The sequence below is a fragment of the Protopterus annectens genome, chromosome 15.part0 (genome assembly GCF_019279795.1).
Source record: "Protopterus annectens isolate FY-2018-M chromosome 15.part0, PAN1.0, whole genome shotgun sequence".
NCBI lineage: Eukaryota > Metazoa > Chordata > Ceratodontiformes > Protopteridae > Protopterus > Protopterus annectens.
In genome coordinates this window covers 591323865-591346124 of record NC_056749.1, presented here as the reverse complement: position 1 = coordinate 591346124, position 22260 = coordinate 591323865, and the positions used below count along the sequence as shown (strand labels likewise).

Here is a 22260-nt window from a genome sequence, read left to right as displayed (position 1 = left end):
AGCCACTCTTGGCGGGGAAACTCAGAGTTCAGACAGGCCTGCCACCTCTCAAGGTGTCTTCACGCCTTCTTCTTTTTCCATTAAGGCTAACACTAAGTCTAAAGCAGCCATGCATTCTAAAAGACAAGCTCCACAGGGCCCCTCTCAAGGCCCCATGCCTAAAAAGCAGATGCTCAAAATGGCTGAGGATTTGATTACTCTTGTTAGGGGTTCTTAACCCCCCTCGGACAAAAGGCCCAGAGTGGAGGAAGAATACCCTTCCTCGGACCAGGCCTCCATTACTTCAGAACATTCTGAGGACCAGGAACATTCTTACTCCCCTTTCGAAGATTCTGATGCAGAGGAGTCCATTCCCTCTGTCTTCCCCCCTGAGGATTACTCTTTTGGGGAAACCTTGCATACCTTGAGGGAACACTTCCACTGGGAAGGCCAAGAGTACTCAGACTCCAAGAAAAGGCTCAGGGATTTCCTCTTCCTCCCTCAGCACAGGCCTCTGGCTATACCTCCTGTCTTAGACATACTAGATGATATGTATTCAGAGGCCAGCCTTAACCCAGATTCTTTACCTCCAGCTCCAGTCAAGCCTGACAGGTATTACCGGGTTCCTGATTCACACCAATTCCTATACAAAAGCCATGCAGCTGACCCAGAAACTATTTCACAGGGTCCCAAGGGAATTAAGGCCTCCACAGCCAAAAATCCATTACCTTCAGAGAGAGATTCCAGAGCTTTAGAAAGGTGGGGGAAAAAGGTATACACCTCGGCCACTTTAACCATGAGGGCATTAAACTGTCAGTTCCATATGTTAAAGTATCAACAGTTTTTGTTATCTCAGTTGAAAAGCAAAATGTCACAACCTGAACAACCAGACTTGAAGGAGTTGCAGGATTTGTTGCATAGTGCAGAGCAAGTGGGTAAACATACCTTGCAATGTGGTTTTGATGCTTTAGAGGCCTCTTGTAGAGCTGCTGTTACAGGATCAGTCATACGTAGACATGCTTGGCTCAAAGTGCAAACCTTACCAGATCATGTCAAAGCTAAATTACTAGATGCACCTCTTCAAAAAGATGTATTGTTTGGTGTTAAAGCTGAGGAGGTATTAAAGAAAATGGAGGAAAAGGCAAAAATGCAAACAGTGAAAGATTTCCTACAGGTACAACCGCCACGTTTCAGTAGAAATTGGCCTTCAAAAAATTGGTCCTTTTCAGCCACGGACAGACCTCAAAGAGGTAGATACAGGCGCCCGAGAGGTAGAGGGCAATCTCAAGGATCATTTAGAGGCAGACAATGGCAAACACCTACACCAAGAGGGGGTGAGGATAGTTCACAGCCATTCAGAAAGCAGACCCAATGACTTTCCCCTTTGCATGCCAAGCCAGGCTCAAATGGCAGCACCTTTAGGCAGAAAACTGGCATTATTTTCGAAAAATTGGCATATTGTCACAAAAGACAAATGGATCCTGGACATTATAGACAGAGGCTACAGATTCCACTTTCACACCCTTCCAAAAATGAGAGGCATGCCAAACCTGCCACACAATCAAAGGGCAGAGGCACAAAAACAAATTTCAGATCTCATGGACATGAAAGCTATTCAAGAGGTACCTGCACAAGAACAGGGTCAAGGTTTTTATTCCAGACTATTCCTGGTACCAAGGAAGGGCAAAGATTGGAGACCTATTTTGGACCTATCCATCCTAAACACATATTTACTCGTACCAAAGTTCAATATGCTCACATTACAGCAGCTTCTTCCCATGCTGGGCAAGGAGTCTTGGCTGGTGACATTGGACCTCAAGGAGGCATACCTTCATGTCCCAATCAGACAAGATTGCAGAAGATACCTCAGATTTCTTGCAGGTTCATCCCATTATCAATTCTCTGCATTGCCCTTTGGCTTATCTACTGCGCCCAGAGTGTTCACGAAATGCCTGGCATCAGTAATTGTATCCCTTGAAGTCTGCAGAAGGCAAATATACCCATATCTGGACGACTGCCTGATCCAAGTGGACAGCAAACACACTCTTCTGAAACACCTGGCATTTGTAATAATGTTGTTGAAATCTCTGGGATACACAGTCAACAAAAAGAAGTCAAGACTAATACCCTCTCAAACAATAATTTTCCTGGGTGCCAGCTTGGATACAAACACCCAGATGGCCTACCTCACACCAGAGAACAAGGGCAATTAACTCAATACTTCAGAAAACTGGCAACCTTCACCAGGCTGACTGCAAGGAAAATCCTGCAGGCTCTGGGATTCATGGCATCTTGCATCCTGCTAATCCCATGTGCAAAGCTGCATATGAGGAAACTTCAATGGTACCTAAAAAACTTATGGTCTCAACACAGCCACAGTTTGGAAACAACCATACCACTGATTCCATGTCTTCAAAAGGAATTTCTGTGGTGGGCTCAAGCATGCCAAAGAAACATAGGTCTCCCATTCTGCAAGCCTCAAGCAAATCAAGTCATCACAACAGACGCCTCGGACTATGCCTGGGGGGTGCACATGACAGATCGGTGCATTCAGGGCAAATGGTCCCAAAAAGAAAAGCACCTACACATCAATCAAAAGGAAATGCTAGCAGTAATAAATGCTATTATGGCTTTCAAAGACCTACTGCATCCAGGCCAGCTATTGATAAGAACAGACAACACCACAGTGATGTGGTACATAAACAAACAGGGAGGAACTCATTCATACCCCCTGTGCAGACTAGCCATGTCCCTTTGGAACAAGGCTCTGGAATTGCAAATCCAACTTCAAGCACAATTCCTGCCAGGAAAGGAAAACACACTGGCAGACAACCTGAGCAGAAATATGACAGATCCACACGAATGGAAGTTGCATCCTCAAGTGTTTACAATGATAATTCAAGCATGGGGAAGGCCAGACATAGATCTCTTTGCCACCCACAGAAATTGCCAATTGACAAAATTCTGCTCAAGGACCTTTCATCCACAGGCCTGGAAAGTGGACGCACTCTCTTTCAGTTGGACAACAATGACGGTTTATGCCTTTCCACCTCTTCCACTGCTGGCCAAAGTTCTATTAAAAGCCAGAGCAGACAGACCAAAGATGATTCTCATTGCTCCAGACTGGCCAAGACAACACTGGTACCCACTCCTGAGGAGCCTGACGCATTCCCCACCATGGATCCTGCCTCTAATGCCTCTTCTACTGACTCAGCGCAACTTCAAAACTCTTCACAGTCAGCTGAAAACACTCAATCTAGCCACATGGAGGATTCCTTAAATTCACAGCAGACCCTACTCTCCAAGGAGGTGCAGGATGTCATTTTGGAGGCTAGAAGGCCTTCTACTAGGAAAGCCTACTCCGCAAAATGGAAACTGTTTTGTGCCTGGAATCAGAAAAAGGGTCAGAATCCTGGAATACTGAATTTACCTCGAATACTACAGTACCTAGCCGAGCTGCTAAGCAGTGGACTTTCATTCTCCTCCATCAAAATCCATGCCTCAGCCATTTCTGCAGAGTACAACACTGATCCTCCTTTATTCTCTCACCCTCTCTTAAGACAGTTCCTCAGAGGGCTAAGAATATAAAACCCCAAGGAAGCAACCAGTACCTGCTTGGGACCTCAATTTCATTCTAGAAAAACTAACCCTGCCTCCTTTTGAGCCAGCTGCTTCAACAGATCTGCAATATTTGTCATGGAAAACAGCCTTCCTTCTAGCTATCACCTCAGCACGCAGGGTTTCGGAACTACAAGCCCTCATGGCTGTGCAGCCTTTCATCATTTTCCATCAGGACAGAGTTTCCTTACGAACCAATCCTTCATTTATGCCAAAGGTAGTATCCAGGGTAGCCTTGAATCAGGCTATCCACTTACCTACCTTTTACCCTAATCCACAAAACAAAGGGGAGAGCCTACTACATTCCTTGGACATTTACAGACAGCTCCGTTATTATTTGGACAGAACAAAGCCTTTCAGAAAATCAGAGCAACTCTTTTGTGTCCTATGCTACAGGAGCTCAAGGGAAGCCTATCACCAAACAGACAGTCTCAAAATGGATAGCCCACTGCATACGCTTTTGTTACTCTTTTCATGGTAAAACTGTACCTACAGGCATCAGATCACACTCCACAAGGGCCACAGCTACCTCTGCAGCTTTCCTCAGGGGGGTTCCTACCAAAGATATTTTGGAAGCAGCCACTTGGAGTTCTGTACATACTTTCTCCAAGCACTATCACCTACCATTATACTCCAAAACTAGAGCGGGCTTTGCCACTGCAGTCTTGCAGGGCATCCTGGCTCCTCCTAGTTCCACTTAGTGCCTACCACCCCTTTATTAGCTTTGGGATTCTACCCATCTGTTATGACTGCAGCTGTATGCACGATGAACATAGTACAGTTTTGTACCTACCATAAATGTAGATGTTCGAGTGCTAATACAGCTGCAGTCCAGGTTTCCCTCCCTCCTTCCCCTCTTGGGACAGGCCTAATGGCTAACACCCCCTCATACAACCTCATTGGGGTATTTTTATGGTGTATTTGCTTGCAGCTACTGTTTTTTTTTTATTATATTGCGTTTGCTTTATTACATAAATTTATGTTTTGCCTTCCTTCTGGGGGCACCTGACATCTGGGGCAAGAAAAACTGAAGAAAATGGTGTCGACTGGTTCTTTTATACCCCTGTTGCACTGACGTCAGGGAAGAGGCGGCGACAACCGACACCGGACCTAGACTTTGGAATTCGGCCAACCGAGGACCCGGCTGACGGCAGGAAAACCCATCTGTTATGACTGCAGCTGTATTAGCACTCGAACATCTACATTTATGGTAGGTACAAAACTGTACTTTTTCTTTATCCAGTTCCCTTTCAAACTTCTCAACATGGTACTTCTCAATATTGTATAATGCCATATTATTTTCATGTAGTGTCTTTCCAAGGCTTATGCTTTCTAGGTGTATGTTTTTTTTTTTGTTTTTTTTTTGTTTTTTTGAGTATACATTGTTATATTTTTAAACCCAGTTAGAATTTCTTCATCACCTTGTAGACCTCAGGAGATTTTGCCCGAGACTTGACTGTACTAGATCTAAAAGCTGCTATTGTTTTTGGGGATCATCAATACACAGGTTTCTCTCGCTCTCCAGCCTGATATCTACTACAGTTAAACGGAATTCATTTTAATTGAACCCAGTGACGCCCCACTGATGACTGTGTTTTCTTTAGACACCCATCTCCTATCTGTCACTCTCTTTTTGATCAGTTAAAGGGGTTTCATATCCTTCTTACCATATGTAGCCTTGTTGTACTGTTCTACTTATATGAGGCATGTTGCCAAAGCCCTTGCTAAACTGTGGATTCTGTCTCAGGATCTCAACTGCCCATCTTTCTGTTGGCCAGAGCTTTAGAGCTGGATGAAGCTGAATATTTATTAACTGTGCTGCATGAAATTGTAGGCAGTTTTCAATGTGGATGGCACTCCGATATATGCCAGAGGGAGACTGGTTATACCCCACCTCCCCCGCAATGTGTAACGTAAGCCTGGAGTAAAAGGATCAGATGTTGAATTAGTAGATAGATGACAATGGTCTAGTCAAAGAAGTGATTAACTTTCTAGAGGAATCCATACATCCATCGATCTATTTTCCATACCCGCTTCATCCATTTGGAAGTTGCAGTGAGCTGGAGATATCCCTACAAACACCAAGTATAAAGCAGGAACCAGTTCTAGATGAGATGCCAGTTCATTGCATGACTTCAACACACACACACACACACACACACACACACACACACACACACACACACACACACGCACACACACACACACACACCTTGAGCAGTGTTTGTCGGTTTGTCTGAGTATTTTTGTATGTGACAGGAAACTGGTCTCCATGATTTAAAAAAAAAATGTAGGTACAAAAGAGGGCATGCATTCTCCACACAGAAGTACTGTGATAAAGTAGTACTGCTTGCCAAATCTGTTGCTATACTCAATGGGTCTATGTCAGATGATAGAGTTTTCAGAAACTTGAAATTTATGTGATCAAGATCATATGATCAAGTTTTCAAAAACTCAAACATAAAAAAAAAACAGGTCTATATTACATATTCGAACACTTAAGTGCTCGAATCGCTAAAGATCGAACTTTAGTGATCGAACAGTTAAATGTTCGAATATTTAAAAAAATATAAAAAAAAAATGAAAAAGGAAAGGGTTTAAGCAGGGTGGCAAGCCCGCCTGCACCCCCCACGTGGGGGTCTGCACCACCCACACCCCCGCTACTTAAATATACCAACTCAGAGATCGCACTTCAGTGCACTACAGTGCGGAAACTGAAAATTTCCCATTCCCTATATTGTAGCGTGATCTTGGAGTTGGTATATTTAAGTAGTGGGGGTGCAGGGGGGGGCTTGACCCCCTGCTTACACCCTTTAGTTTTTTTTTTCATTTTTATTTATATTTGAACATTTAACTCTTCGATCACTAAAGTTCAATCTTTAGCAATTCAAACACTTAAGTGTTCGAATATGTAATATAGTCCCAAAAACCCCACACAAAAATCTACATTTTTGCAGGGGGGCAGTCCCCTTGTGCCCCTCACACTCCCTGCAAATGAATTATATCAACTTAGAGATCGCACTATAGTGAGGAAAAGAGTAAGTTCCCCTATCCTCACTGTACAGCAATCTCCATTCCAAAGCTTCAAGTTTTCAAAAACTCGATCATATGGTCTCGTATAAATTTTGAGTTTCCGAAAACTCAATCAACTAATAAGGGACCCTGCTTAGTACTCACAGCTATACTTTTTAAAATAATTCCTAACTTGGTAAGGCAGCTAGATATAAGTGCCTCTTCTCAGGGTGACTGAGGAGTACTGTATAGTTAACCTGTTCAGAGCCAAAGTTTTCAAATGGAAAGTGAGTGAGTTAGCAGCAGATAACCATAAATCTCTGATGTAAACTGCCAACGTCCATGTCAATGAGTCTGACCCATTTCTGCTTGAAATGTCATTTTGACCTCTCTGTTCTTGGTATAATTCTGAATAGAAGACTGTGCCAGCTGTGCTACTAAGAAGCGGTACTTTCTGGGCATAGATGTAGTCTTATGCCATTTACTTATGCCTTTTATTGAGTGTTGTAACAGTTTTATCCACAAAAGTGCAGTGGCTGGCTAAGCTGCATACTCTTAAGCAAGAACTATCCAAATGTAAAGAATTTTTCTGATTGCTGTCTGTTACATTCCAAACAGTAAGCCTTTTGCCTACAGTAATTTCCTTAACCAGCAGCTAATTTGAATGAGTAGTAGAAAGTAGGTTAACAGAAAATTGATAAATGATAAATTTAAGTTTGTAATTATTTGTCTTGGAATATCATCTGCCGTTGTCATTTCTAACCTTGCTGCACAACGTTTTGTTCTTTTCACTTCTGCTCAAATATGCTTTTGGTTTGAGCTATGAAGTAGTGGTAGCTGTAGTGAAATGCAAAGCTAATATTCTCTTTAATTGACACCACTATGCGGTAGTCATTTTATATTGTTTTAAAGCAAACAGTTTGTTTGGGTAGTAGTAATAGGCTATATGAGTCTTGTCCAGAAAAGAAAGGCTACATAGATCATATCTATGAACATATATTTAGGCTGCCCTTTGGAGTTTTTAAGATTATTTTGTTGTTCCTCCTTTTGGTTAGAAGGGCAGATAAAAGTTATAGTGAGTTGGATGCAATTGTTTTAGGTTCTTTTGCACTTAAAAACCAAACTAATTGTTTGGTGGTTAGGGGCATTGTCAAAAGAAAGTAGGATTGAAGGCACAAACTATGTAGGGAGCTAGCCCTATTGCTGCATTCAGGATGGTTTATTGCTTGTATTCCAGAACAAGTCGGGTTTCCTTAGGATCCTCTTTCTACCTTTGTTAACCACTGCTGTTAGTGCCAAAGACACTCCCTCAAGATCAAGAAGTTCATCAACTGTGTTTTAGCACATGGCTCAGAGGTGGGATTCACAAACACCTGATCTGTTTACCACATTGTTGAAGATAATTTGTGAAAAACCTGTATTGAAATGTAACCAGTATTACATGCAATTGTCTTCTGCAACATTAAACAGTTGCTTAGTTTTGTAATGCAAATGGTAAGATTTTTTTATTTGGTATCAAAAGTATGCCAAAAAAATGCTGAAACCCAGAATCCATGTCTATTTCCTCTTTTATGGAGACAATTCCTGTTAAGCTGAGCTTTCTGTGGTACATTGCACACCCATAGTACTGCGCCCTGTCCCTTCTGTTTTAACAACGTGCTGCTGGAGTGCTAGCAAGAGAAGTTTGGGAGAGAGAGATGTGAGGATGTAGCAGTGTATTCAAGAATTCTTGTCTTGCTGCAGTTTCACCAACAGCTTTAATCATTTGCATGAGTTTCATTGTTTCCATTTTAGTTTGTATACATTTTTTGTTTGCATGTTTACAACTCCATATTTCTTTTCTCCCCTCATTATCATTCATCTTCACAGTCAGTCAAAACAAGGCGTAAAAAGAGCTTCCTCCTCTCTCGAAAGTTCCCGTTTTACAAGAGCAAGGAAAACATTGTACAGGATGGCATCGGCCAGGACCGTAAGTAGAGGCAGGCAGGGATCTCAGTTCAGTATGACACTGCGTTTCAGAGGCTTTGGCCATGGTCTAGCACAAGCATGTGGTGAAGCGGAGGATTGGATCTCATCTTCAGATATCGGGATGGTTAATGGTAGAATCATTCTGAGACCGCATATGCATGTTATAGAAGCAATTTCCCATGTAGGGCGAAGATAGCAAGTCTGTTGTCTTTGATTTTCCTGCACCAATGAAGAATATTTATCTGTTCTCCAGATGCCTTTGACTACTGCAGTGGTATCCAGGTCCTTTTTTTTGTTATCTCAGTGATTCTGAATAGAAAAATTAAAATAGTGATTTGCCCAGTTTATTTTGCTATTTACTTTGACATTTTTTCATAGAAATTGTACTAGTAAATCACTGCATTCCACGATGTGAAGTGCATTTTTTAATCAGTGCTTCATTTGTCCTGTTTGCAGTTTCACTAGTGCATCCATGCGTAATGTATATGCAGTCCTTGTCTTTAATAGTATTTACTTTGTGAATACTTTTCAACAAGAACTCCTTTCCTGGTGCTGGGCAAGGACTCTAATGATTATTGCAAGGAATATGTTTTAGTTGACAGAGGTTCTCCATTGCTTCAGGATTTGAACCTTGGAGGACATTGCACCCCATGCTGAAGAAACGCAGTGTTAAACTGACCAGTGTGTGAACTGTAGTACATATAGTTTAAGTTTTGAGAATGCTGCTTCTCTGCACTGTGATCGAGTTTGAGGAAACAGCACGGTGGCTATTGCTTTAGTGGGGCTTCCAGGTGATCTTAATTTTTTCAGGAGTTCCAAGTTGATTGTTTACATTAAACTGTAGACATTTGTTGCATTGTTTCTAAATTGTTTTTCTTACTTATTTTATTTTAAACTTCTAAGATTAAATGATGCAGTGATCTACAGAAGTTAATCATGAAGTGCATTGGCAAATGTCTATTTTAATCAGCAGTTTTGTTGTCTTAGATTCTTTCCCCATGTGCAGCACCATGTCAGTCCAGTCATGTACACAGGGCATTAAGTGCATGCTGTGAAGCATAATCCACAGTGTGTGCCCATTTGTGTTGTGTACCACTGCAAATGGCTGACATAGCACTTGGCCTTAGTTTATCCTACAATGCTTGCTTCTTGGTAAACAAAATACCAGAGTAGGGTGAGGAAAAATAACATTAGGAAAGTGTTGTAGTATGCTCGAAGGCAGAAAGTGCCACATCACAAAGCTTTGTACTTGTAATGGTATTGCCTCTCAACAGAAAGCCTGGTACTACCAATTGAACTTCACCTCTGAAATTCATTCTGCACTATTGTTCTGGTTTTGAGTTCATAATTTTGAGGATAAGAACCTGATTCTATTGTGGCAGGAATCTGTTTCACTTTTCCTTTCTCTCTTCTGTGCAGGTCTCCTCTATGACAGTTGTGGCTTTAGGCATGTCATTATTTCAGTCCTCTAGTTAACTTTGCACTTCTTTCTGTTCACTCTTGCATTTTCTGTTTCTGTTTGTCTTTGCTGACAACGAATTCAGGACTTCCCGGGGTTAAGCAACGACTATTATGGATCAAAGGGTTTGAGTAAGTTCATTTTTACAAAGAGAACCAAAAATGCTTTAATGGCATGCCTGTGAAATAAAAATAAGTATGTTCTCGTTGTACGCTCTGCCTCTGGAATGCCTCTTTTTTTTCCCTAACTTGTCATGTATTTATTGTTTAAAATTTGGAATACAGTAAAACCACCATCAGCAGTCAGAGAAGATTGTTATCCGGCTTAACTTTCTCAGTTTTTTAAAAATGTGATTTTATTTCATTTATTTGCTATTTCAGTTGTAGTGAATTAGGGTTTTCTAATGTGTGAGAAAACCAACATAGTTTACTAATAGGGGCAATTTACATCAATTGAATTAAGTTACTGGTTCATTGAGTGTGGAATCTGAATTACCTTCTTTTACCCACCAAGGAGAGTGACCTTTCTTACAGCTGTGTTGGATATGATGCTGTGCTGGGTTGCTTTTCTTTTGTGGAAATTGGGATTAATGCTGTCACAAGAGTTATGGATTTGACAAATTTCAAATAGATTTGTAGAGAGTTCATTGGAATTCCAGTCCCTCCAAGTCAAAGGAAGTACATCTCAAATTTGCATTTGGTATTATAGACGCTGAGCATTAATCCAGTTTTGTGAACTATGTTGCAGTTTCACACAGCTTTGGAGTCCCCTCCTCAATTTATGGAGGTTTTACTGTATTCCTGCTGAACTCTTAGTGCAATAAGATAAGTGGTCTCCTGATAGATCTTTGGCTAATAAATGACTTGATTCACAGATGATTTATACATTTAAAAAATTAAGAAAGATGGATGCACCATCCCTTAAACCCATTTTCATAAATGAAAAAGCTTGGAAGAGAACAGATGAAAACAGCTACTGTGGAGGTTATTTGTGGTATAAAAAGAATCATGTCTGAAAACATTTTGGCTTTAAAGCATCTCATTACACCTCAGATAGTCCTTAGTGTTGGAAGTGGAAGAGAGTTGCAACATTTAGGGTGAGGACAGAACAAAGAGGTTGCACGAGTGAATTCTTATTCTTTTGGGAAAACTTGGCTAGGCTTAGAAGCCTCCCCCCTGATCATTAGCCTAGTAACAATCTGTGAATGATTGTGAAGGGAAAAAGAGGGGGGGGGGAAGGGGAAGAACATTCAAAAGAGAGAGAGAGAGAGAAATCTATTGCGAAACAGAAAGAAAATCAGGTTGAGAAAAGGCAAGAAGGGACTGAGAAATCAAAAGGTTTCTGGATCGAAGTGCTACTCTGAGTGTGGCAACTAAGTTGTTGAGGCAGTCATGTTCAAGTGCAAACAGGATCCGAACTGGCCCCACATAAAAAGGTTTTGGGGAGTTAGCCCCAAGTACTTCAATGGCTACCATCAAGACCACTGCCTGTAGCTTCATCTTCAAGGTCTGGTTGATCCACTAAAAGCCCAAGCAAAATGGATGTTGAAGTTTGAGGACACAGATTCAGCTGGGGGTGGTTCTGGACGCATCCTTGAGGAGAGGACCTGGATCGGGCCATACTAGTTCTGACTTAGTCTCCCTTTCTGGAGCTGATGGATATGGGCTTGAACCCCTCCACTGTACCACCATCAGATCTGATAGCCTTGGAGACTTTGGCTTCAATGTCTTCCCTCACTTTCTAAACACTGTTGCTTCTGGGTTAGGAAGAGTCTTGAAGCCAGAGCATCGGAGTTGGAGTCCCAATGGTGTAGCTGTCCCTCTTCTTCAGTGCTTTGGCTCTGGATAGTTGGCAGCAAGGTCCTCCTCAGAACAGACCTCCTTTGGAGTTGAAAAAGCTACCAACTTTGTTGCTAGGGGTAATTCCTGAGCTCCATTAGCTGAGTCAGCTTTCAAGGCTGTGGAGAGGGCTTTGGCTAGATCAATTAGACTGGTGCATGCACTGATTTTGGATCCATCCTAACGCCCATCGGATCATGTACATCCTTTCTGTCATTAGGGTCAACAGGGATATGCAGGCCCAATCAGCTTTAAGACTGCTTGACTTTCGAGCTGCTTGTCTGACTCTGAGGTGTTTCTGTCAGATGCCCTGAGACACATTCCCTGGAAAAGGAAACGGAAGGGGAAGTATATACACTCCTGAGTCTGTCCCTGAAGACACAGACTTAGATGATTGGGAAGGTTCTCCAAGATCCCCCTGACATCTCCTTTTCCTAGATATTTTGAAATTGATCGAATGGGGGGGTTGGTCCACAGAAAGTCCTCCTTCTGGTGACACTATGTTCCTTGAAGCTTTTGGGTCTAGCCCTTTGACGTCCTGAGTGGTCCCACTTCTTGATTCCTTAACAGAGCTTGTTGCTCAAAAGGTTTGGAAGGAACCTGATGTGGCAGAGCTTATTCCCAAAAAGCAGAACAAGATTTTAGTTGCTTCAAAGGATGGAAGACTTTGGTCCAAGGGCCCCCAAGGTAGATGCTATGGTGGTAGCAGCAGCAGCTACAAAAAGGAACTGTCATAAGAAAGTTCCTCTGTCCATCCACAAAGGCATTGGACAGAATGGGTAAATGGATATATGCGTCCATCAAACTTTGCACTTTGAGTGCTGAACTATTTAGCACACTTGACATGTTTCCAAAGAGACTTGATCAAGGAGCTCCACAAGTCTCATTTGGGTAGCTTACCTGTGGATACATACATACATAGATGCAGATATTTCAAGCACGGGCATTAATGCCCTTCCAGCTTGCCAATATACCAAAACACTTGTTCCCATAGTAAGTGTCCAGGCTGTTGTTAAGTACTTGCTTTAATGTAATTTGGTAGTCTATTCCATGCATCAACTACTCTGTCAGAGAACCAATTAGTACACTTCTCATTCCTATAGAATCTTCTACATAGGTTGTCTGATGATTCTCTAGTGCTTTTTGATAACCTCAAATATTCTCAGAGGTAGTTGTCTCTAAATGCCCTATATATACCTGAATAAGATCTCCTCTTATACATCTAGAAGAGACTCTGTACAAGTTCAGATATTGTAGTCTTTCATAATTTAAATTTTCACATCCATGGATGCCCTTGGTATATTTCCACTGTACTCTTTCCAGTTTACTCATGCTTGTTTTCTTATAGGGTTTCCATATTGTTATACTCAAGTTTGGGTCTAATGTAACTAACAAATGATGCTTCATTATTTTTGATTTCCTATAAATCTTTTTATACAACCTATAGTTCTATAGCTATCATTAACCAATCGGTTGATACGATTAGAAAAACTCTTAGCTAGATCTACCCATATACCCAGGTCCTTAAATGAGTCTACAGTTTCAATTACTGTGTGCTGTATTAAATATTCACCTTTCAATTTATGCTTACCAAATCTCATATGCTTAGTTTTTGATGTATTTATCAGTATATTATTCTCCTGTGCCCAAATGGTCAATTTAGTCAAGTTATTTTGCAGACATGCCTTATCTGTAACACATGGAATCCGTTTATCCAATTTCAGGTCATCTACATACAGACTGTAGAACACCTCAGATGAAAAAGTTAGGTCTGAACGATGCAATCTAAACAAGTAAGGGCCTAGGACAGAACTCTGTGGGACACCCCGACTGTAACCAAGGATTTCACTTGTCCACTTGCTGTATGATACTTGCCATGTTCTGTTTATAAGCCATGCAGCTATCCATCTTATCAGGAGTACATCAATACCTAGTTGTACTAATTTATTGATCAGCGTTTTGTGTATGACCCTGTCAGATTCTGAAGTTCAGTCTATATAAATTACATCACAGCACAATTTTTCATGCATAGCTGTTGTTATGTTGTTAAAGAACATCATGTTACAGGTGTAAATAGATCTGTTTTCAACATATGCATGCTGATGTATGGTTTCAAGTCCCAACCTATCCAGTTCTGACGATAACTTATCCAATGTTACCTTCTTATTTTTCTACAACATGAAAGCAGACTTAAGGATCTGTATGACTCTGGGTTTGTCCTACTCCCCTTTCCCTTAAAGACTGGTTTAGTAAGTGTATGCCTCTAGTCTTAAGGAATCTCTCCATGTTTATAAGACCTCATGAATAATAGATACGTTGGTGCCATAAGTTCTTGCTGAAGTGTTCTCAGGTCATTGTTACTAATCCTGTCTCCTCCCTGTGCTTTGTTTGGATCCAGTTTGCGCAGTTCTTTTTCAATATAATGTAATTTTATTCCAGTATTTGGAGTTACCTAGATGTCACTAGGACAACTTGTCACCCCTTTTGTGGAGCCAAACTATTTTGCTTAAGATTTTGTAAATATGTCTATAATTTGTTGTGTCTGAGAATAAATTTTAGAATCTGCACACAGTTTAGCAATTTGTGTCTTTACTCCTTCCACATCTTGTGTATCTATAAAAGGTTTCCTATTATGCTCAATATCTTTGTATTTTCTTCAACTTTTCCTTGATCTTGTCTCACACTATGCTTAATCTGTTTGTCCAGCCTGTTTATTTCAGTTTTCAAAGTTGTAGTTCGACCTCTCTTCCATTTCTTATATTTTTTGTCTTTCACCTTAATCAGATATCTTGTTCTTATGGATATATATCCCCCTGACGTTGTATGCCTAGATCCTGATGTTAAACATTTTTTGATTTTTTGCACTCAATTTCTCTTTCAAAACTTTCCACTGAACACCTCACTCCAGTTAGTTTTACAATAGTGACTGTTTTGCTTCCATATAATCTGTGATTAACCTTCTGTGCATTGGCTTAGATTTCAGTTTGGCAGAATTATCTAGCAACAAATTAACCTTTATAACCCCATGATCACTGCACATCCAATGGTGATAAAACTTGACTTGAAGTTACAATAATTTCTTTGAGAACACAAGCAATGTCTAGTATGTTCATCCCCGGTAGGTTTTTTTTACAGTCTGAAGCAGTTGTTGTTCCTGAATATCCGCTGTGAATAATTTCCTTACTAACATTGTTGAATCAGTATTATTCCAGTCAGTTTCTGGTAAATTTAAATCCCCAGCTAATATTCTCCCCCCCCCCTGTGTTTCATGCAAGAAATGTATGAATTCCTCTAGGTCATCTGCACTTGACTTTGGTTGTCTATACACTCAAATAATTGTTATATGTTCCAGGGTTCCTTTTATTGTCACAGTTGCACAGTCTATATTATTGGTGTTATCATTGAACATGTAATAATCACAGGTCTCATAGCTATCTTTAATCCCTGTCATAACATTTTCATCTGATTTTTTGTTAGAATGTCTGTTGCAGTAAAAACATTTATACCCTGACAGAACTGGTTTCCAGTCATTGTTCTTTAACCATGATTCACAAACAATAATAACATCAGTCTTGTGGGAACGTAGCAAATTGTCCAATAAAAATTTTTTTATTATTAATGCTCTTAGCATTAATAACCATCAGAGATGAACATGACATTATTTCAATGTCGGTATTTACCCCAAAAATCTTTTCATTCACAGTGACCTGACTATCCTTTCTGTAGGTGAATAGTAAAAAATACGTCCTAACACCAGTACAAGCTATACTATCTAAGAGGGCTGTCAGTTCCCTACTAACAGTCCTTGCTGGTGACATCATTTTTACCAACATGAATAAAAACAGATCAATACTTCCTTACATTAAGGCATTCTAAGGCTGGTCTCACAGCTTCTATTTTTGTTCCTGGCAAGCATAACACTATTTGATGTTCATTATCATTTCTGCAAATATAAGTATCAGTTCCTCTAATAATTGCATCTCCAATTACAAGAATGTCTTTGCTGGTCGGCTCAGAAGAATCTTCAGCTTCTAATACAGTAGTATCCACTCCATCAGTTGTTACGAAGGATATATCTTCATCACCATTAGTCTTAATACCACTGTTTTCATTGTGTATTAAATTCTCATCCAGCTGGTATTGTAAAGCCACAGCTTGAGCCATGTAGTCAATATCTGTCTTTCTCTTCCTTTTTCTTACAGAAATGTTCTTCAATCCTTCCATATTCCAAATTGATTTCTTTCTTTTCACCTGCCCCTTGCCTCTCTTTTCTACCTTCTCAGTTGGAAAAAGTATGACTTTTTCTGTAGACTGAAGGTTTTCTGATATAAAAATATCATCATTCCCTGCAACCTGTGTGTTACATAACAAAGCAGTGTCTTTTTTACTACAAATTCTCTATCCTTTGCAGTCATTAATCAATTTATTTTTCTTCCTTGTTATTTGTTGTGAACTTCTTTTTTTTTTCTTCTAAATAAACTGGACCCTCAGATTGCTGAATACTTGCATCCAGAATTCCAAAGTTGTCAGGTGCATAGTCTTGTCTCATAGGGCTTTTATGATCTTTGTAGAAAATAGATGCATCATTTCCTAAATATTCTATTTGTTCTATGCCTAACATTATTTGGTTCATATGTCCAGTCATTAATATGTGAAACAACAGTTCTCTAAGCCATGGCAATTGCACAAGTGCAATCACCATCATTAAGTTTAGATTTCTTCTAACAATGGTAAGCAAATCATCCAACGTTTGACACGAGGAACACAGATCACCAGTGTTATCAGCTGTTACCTTTCTTTAAATATGCATAGCATTTATTACACTGTACAATATATTTGTGCATTAACAAATTGTTAATTGCATACTAATTTAAGGAATCCATATTCAGCTTCACATGAATAAAATATTGCAAAAGAAAAGAATAATCAAAATCAGTAACTACAGAATGCCAAGAGAACTTAAATCAACTCTGCCAAAAAGATCACACCAGCAATATACAACTAAATAATAAAGTACAGTAATGTTATTCAGATCATACAAGTTCTACAAGCCAGACAGAAGTTGTAATTCCAACAAAATATGAATCAACGTTAAATCTTTTTAACAAGCAGTCCCTTCCTACCTACAAACAGTGAAAAACAGTAATAACAAATACAATATAAATTCAAATAAAACTTTTCTTACCAGTCAACTCCACAGTAAATCACAAACCAAGATAGGATTATTTAGATATGCTTAGGACTTTCCTGTCTGCAGTCTGTGTAAATTTATAGCTGTCTAGGCCCCTTGGGGTGGCTAGAGCTTGCCTTTCTAAAGCCTATCCCTTTCTAACAATCAACAGTGAAATTAAAGGTAAAAAAACAAAATATGAATCAAAGTTAAGTCTTTTTAACAAGCAGTCCCTTCCTACCTACAAACTAGTAATAACAAATGCAATATAAATTCAAAGACCAGAAAACAATGGATGTCCAAATGTCTATCCTACAGTCTTCCTCAAATGTGGCCATGAGACTGCTATCTAATGCAGCTGATGGTACATCAGTGGCAGCTGGCACAAGTTTTAGCATGTGATGCCTTGCCTGGATGCAGCTATGCAATTTCTTGTAGGGCTTCAAGGCATCCTTCACTAATGCCCCCTATGAGGGGTCTACCTTGTTTGGACCAGAGGTAAAAAAAAAAAAAAAAAAGTGCTTACCAGACTGAGGAGGATGGTAAGACCTTATCTGCCAAGGGAATTTGTTTTCCTACTCCTCAAAGATTCTTTTCTAAGAATCAGAGTGGAAGTATGAAAATGCAGTTCAAAAAGTCCTAAGGTTTTCACCAGGACACTCTTGGGGATAGACCTCCCCAAGGCAGAGGAGGAGGCAGTCCTAATGGACATGACCCACGAGGCAGAGGTGGACTACAAAATTAAGGTATCCATGGACCCTACATTGAGAAACCTTACCTGTGTCCTTGAACACGTCAGACTGCTGTACTCTTGAGGAAGTCTGGGGACCCTTCTTATACACTTTAGACTCATGGTTGTTAAAGATTATACAATACCTTTTTTCAGTGTCCCAAAGAAAAGATTAAAGATTCCTGATAGTCTATCCAATCTGTTGAAATCCGCAGTAACAGAGGTATCAAAGTTGCTAAACAAGAGAGTCATCCAACTAGTTCACTCAGACCAGTTAAAATGTGGAATCGTATTTCAGTTTCTTTACCGTTCCAAAAAACTCAGGGAACCTCAGACCAGTACTGGATCTTGGCAAGCTAAATCTATATGTCAGACAAAATTCTGGATGGTCACTGTTCAATTCATTCTACCTCTGTTGAGGAAGTATGATTGGATGTGCTTTATCGATCTCCAGGACACCTACTATCATATCAAAATCCAGAGGCAATCCAGGAGGTTTCTCCATTTCCATCTGGGAGCCAGTCACTTCTAATTCAGGGCACTGCCATTCAGTCTCACCACAGCTCCCTGGGTGTTCACCAAGATGACAGTTGTAACAGGTCATATCCAACTGCAAAGGATCCTGGCATTCCTGTATTTAGATGATTGCCAGTTGCTACCTCCAAGGATCTACTATTGCAACACCAGTCATACCTTCTGTCCCTTGCAGATAAGTTGGGAATTTCAATCAATTACAAGAAAAGCAAACTGTCTCCCTCTCAGACCATAAAGTTTATAGATTGCCAAACAGACATTGTCCAACTAGTTGTAAGTGTCAACTTATTAAGGTCTGTAGCTTTTCAAGTGATACAACACTCTGAACTGCAAGCAGGGCTCATTCTATGTCTTTTAGGACTGATGGCCTTTTCTATTACACTGGTTACATTGAACAGATATCACAAGAGTCCAACAGTAGATGTTAACAGTACAACAGTCACAGAAATTTTCACCCCTTCACACCAGAATCCATCTTTGAAGGTAATGCAGGAATTACATAAATTGGTGGATTATGTCCCAGTCAGTTGTATAGGGCAGATCTTTTTGTCCACCTGCTGCCAAGGCCACAGTCACCAAGGATGCCTCCTTCTACAGTGTGTGGGGGGTGGCATTTAGAAGAGAAGACAGTTCAAGGGATGTGGTCTTCAGCAGAGGTCAAACTTCACGTCAATGTCTTGGAGATGAGAGCTGTTCTGTTGTTGCAGGCCTTTCAGGACCGTCTACCCAAAGATGTGATTGCCGTACACACAGACAATATGTCTGTGATCTGGTACATCAACAAACGAGGAGGAACATGTCTGTACCCTCTTTGCCTGGAAGCCATGTGAGTTTGGCAGTGGGCATTGTCTTCAAACCACTTTCTGATAGCAGCGCACATTCCTGGGATGTCCAGTATACTAGTGAACAGGTTGAGCAGAACTATACTGTTGCCTCACAAGTGGTCTCTTAAACAAGTTGTGGCAGTGATGTTTTTCAGCAGCTGGGGCCAACCTTGCTGTGACCTCTCTGCTTCCTACCTCAACAACAAACGCAGCAGTTATTTTGACCTCATCCCTCCACTGGGGCAGTCACTGAGTGATGCTTTGGTCTATTTTTAACCTCTGGCTTTCCTTTTATGCATTTCCACCAATTCCTCTTCTCACCAAGTTCATTCAGAAAGCCAAGAAATGCAAGACCAGGGTAATCTTCACTGCCCCCCCCCCCTTTTGGCCTTGGCAGTTATGGTTCCCCTTTCTTTGGCCTCATCTACTGCACCCACCATGGGTTCTGCATCCCAACATGGACCTCCTCAGTCACCCTTCCAGGATGCCTCTACTAGATCTGCTAAAACTAACCGCAAGGTTTCTCTAATGTTAACGATAGACAGAGATGCAAGGCTTTCTTCCCCTGTAGTCCAGATAATTTCTTATTCTCAGAAGAAATCAACAAAGAAGGGTTATAAATGCAAATGGAAAAGATTTTCAGTCTGAGCATCCTCAAAGGGATTAAACTCTTTTTGAGCCCTTCCACTGGAAGTTCTGGATTTCCTTTCTGAACTTTTTATGGGAGGTTCCAGTTATTCTACAATTAAAGTCCAGATGGCCACCATTTCAAATTTTCACATAGGGCATAATCTTTCATCTATAGTGGCTCTTAATTTTACCAAAGCCTTTCTTAGAGGAAAGTTTTTGAGGACCCCCCCCCCCACGCACGCGCACGCGCACACACACACACACACACACACACACTGTTCATGATCCAGTCCCCCCTTGGGACAATACAGTTTTATTTCAGTCTTTGACCCAAAAACCCTTTGCATGAGCAGCTTCACTAGATTTAAAATTCCTTTCTTAGAAAACTTTTTGATAGCTTTAACATCAGCAAAAGGAGTTTTAGAACTACAAGCTCTTTCATGAAAACAGTCCTTCCTAATTTTCCACAAGGACAGTTTCACTGAGGATGAATCCCTCCTTCCTTCTAAAGGTGGCATTAGAATCTGACCTAGACCAACAAACTGATTTTCCAATATTTTTTCCCAACTTTGCTAATAAGGGAGTACAGACCGTAAATACATTAGATTTCCATAGACAACTCAACTTTAGAAAGTCAGACCAATTAGTATCCTTTTCCACTACAAAGCTAGGACATGTGTCAAAAGTTGTGCTTTCCAGATGGCTAGCAGATTGCCTTTCCTTTGCTTATAAGACAGAAGGGCTGATTTTACATTCTAAACCTAAGAGTGATGGCAGCTTCAACAGTATTCGCAAAGAGTACCTGTCAGTAATTATATGTAACAGTGACTTTGTCTGCTACTCATACCTTTATATCTCATAAGCGGGATGTGTGGTCAGATCTGTCTCATCTTTTGCCTTTGCCATTCTCAGGAATGTCCTTCCTTGAGTCTACTCAGGCCCTTTTTGGTTAGCTTGGGAATCTGTCCCACATATTGAATCAGAAGAAAATAGACTACACAGGAAATTTATGTACTTACCATAACAATAGATTTGTGTTGTCTTATTTTGTCTGGTTCAACTCCCCTCCCTTCTTCCCCCTTCCATATTGCAATTTTTCATTTTCTGGAGTTCAGTCAGGCCTTGATGATACCCTGTCTGTCTCTTGTTTCAGTTTCCTCTTTAGTGGATGACGTATAATATCCCGATTTCATTTCTTTCCTATGAATATTGGAGACCATTTGAAATTGGTTAGCAAACCTGATCTGAGGTAAATCAGCTAGGAGGGAATAAGGGGGTAGGGGAGGACTTGAAATTGTCAGATACAACCGGATCCAACTTCCCTCATGTTGAACCAGATGAAAATAAGATGACACGGATCTAGATTTTTGGTAAGCACATAACTTTTATTAATTACTTTTCCCTGTCCTGACTAGTATGGGAAGGCTTTTGATTGATTTTGGGGGAAAAAGAATATTCTTCTGCATCACTTATTTATAACATTCTCAGCTATCAGGATTATGTTTATGCTTGCCTTTTTTGAGAATACGATGAATGTTTTTAATATCTATTTCTTCTGAGTCATCATCTGCTTTGTGTTATTGTTTACTTTTGCGTCTCAAGTGGTTACATATGCTGTGGAATGTACTTATGATTTTGATGAAGCCACATTTTCAGGGTTTTTGCCACTAAAACTGTTTTAAGGAGGTTTGTTTGGCTGCATTCTCAAAACCTTCCTGTTTTAAATTCTTCTTTGGATAGGGAGCTAGTTTTGGTCCATCTACCTAAGACATCCTTAAGTGTGTTGAGAAAGGTGTGCTGACTCATGGGTTCTGTCAGTTTTTCATTCATCCTTCTCCAAGTTGGCTAAAGGCTTTAATGATCCCCCCACTGCCTTCTCTTAAGATTAAACAGCCACAACTGGTGTGTAAATGTTTAAAAAGCTGTGACATAAAGTAGAGGAACACCCCTACCCCTGAACTAAAGACAATGTAATAAGTCGGTATGACATTTTACAAGACACCCCCCCCCCCCCATCAAATACCTAATCCATTTGGGGTACTTTTCACAGAGGGTGTTTCTTCCTCCTTTTTGAGAGAGTCTCCCTCACTCGCCAGACTTGACTGTTTTTCCCTCCTGTCATGGAGCATTTGCTCTTTCAGATGGTGTTTAGAAACTTTCTTCAGTTTTGCTTCTTATACCAAGTTGTAGATGTTAGGCCTTTAATTTCTTAAGTAGTACTTCTGTGAATATGATCCAGGCAAATCTGCAATCGAACAGCAGGGATCTTTCTAGAGTTTTTGGTAAACTTAGATTTTCAAAAGGTAATTTGCATCACTTTCCTAGATCCACATGTCAGAAATTTCTAATGGTTTTCCTGACTTTACTTTGCATTACCCTTGATCTATCCACTGATATAATGTTATATACAAAGTGTATAGCTTATGTGGTATCCTACTGCAGACTGCAAGGTGTTCACATTTTTCCTTATTTGCAGTGTGTTTTTCAAAGTGTCAGGA

The 22260-nt window shown here is 40.3% G+C and overlaps 1 protein-coding gene across 1 annotated transcript in view; it reads left to right on the top strand.

Annotated features, from left to right (window-relative positions):
- The window catches only part of DLG3 (discs large MAGUK scaffold protein 3), a 3698230-nt gene that overhangs the window by 3294324 nt on the left and 381646 nt on the right, over nt 1-22260 (top strand). Inside the window, exon 18 of the mRNA XM_044057417.1 lies at nt 8479-8578. Coding sequence (XP_043913352.1) covers nt 8479-8578 — 100 coding nt within the window. The remainder of the gene's footprint in view (nt 1-8478; nt 8579-22260) is intronic.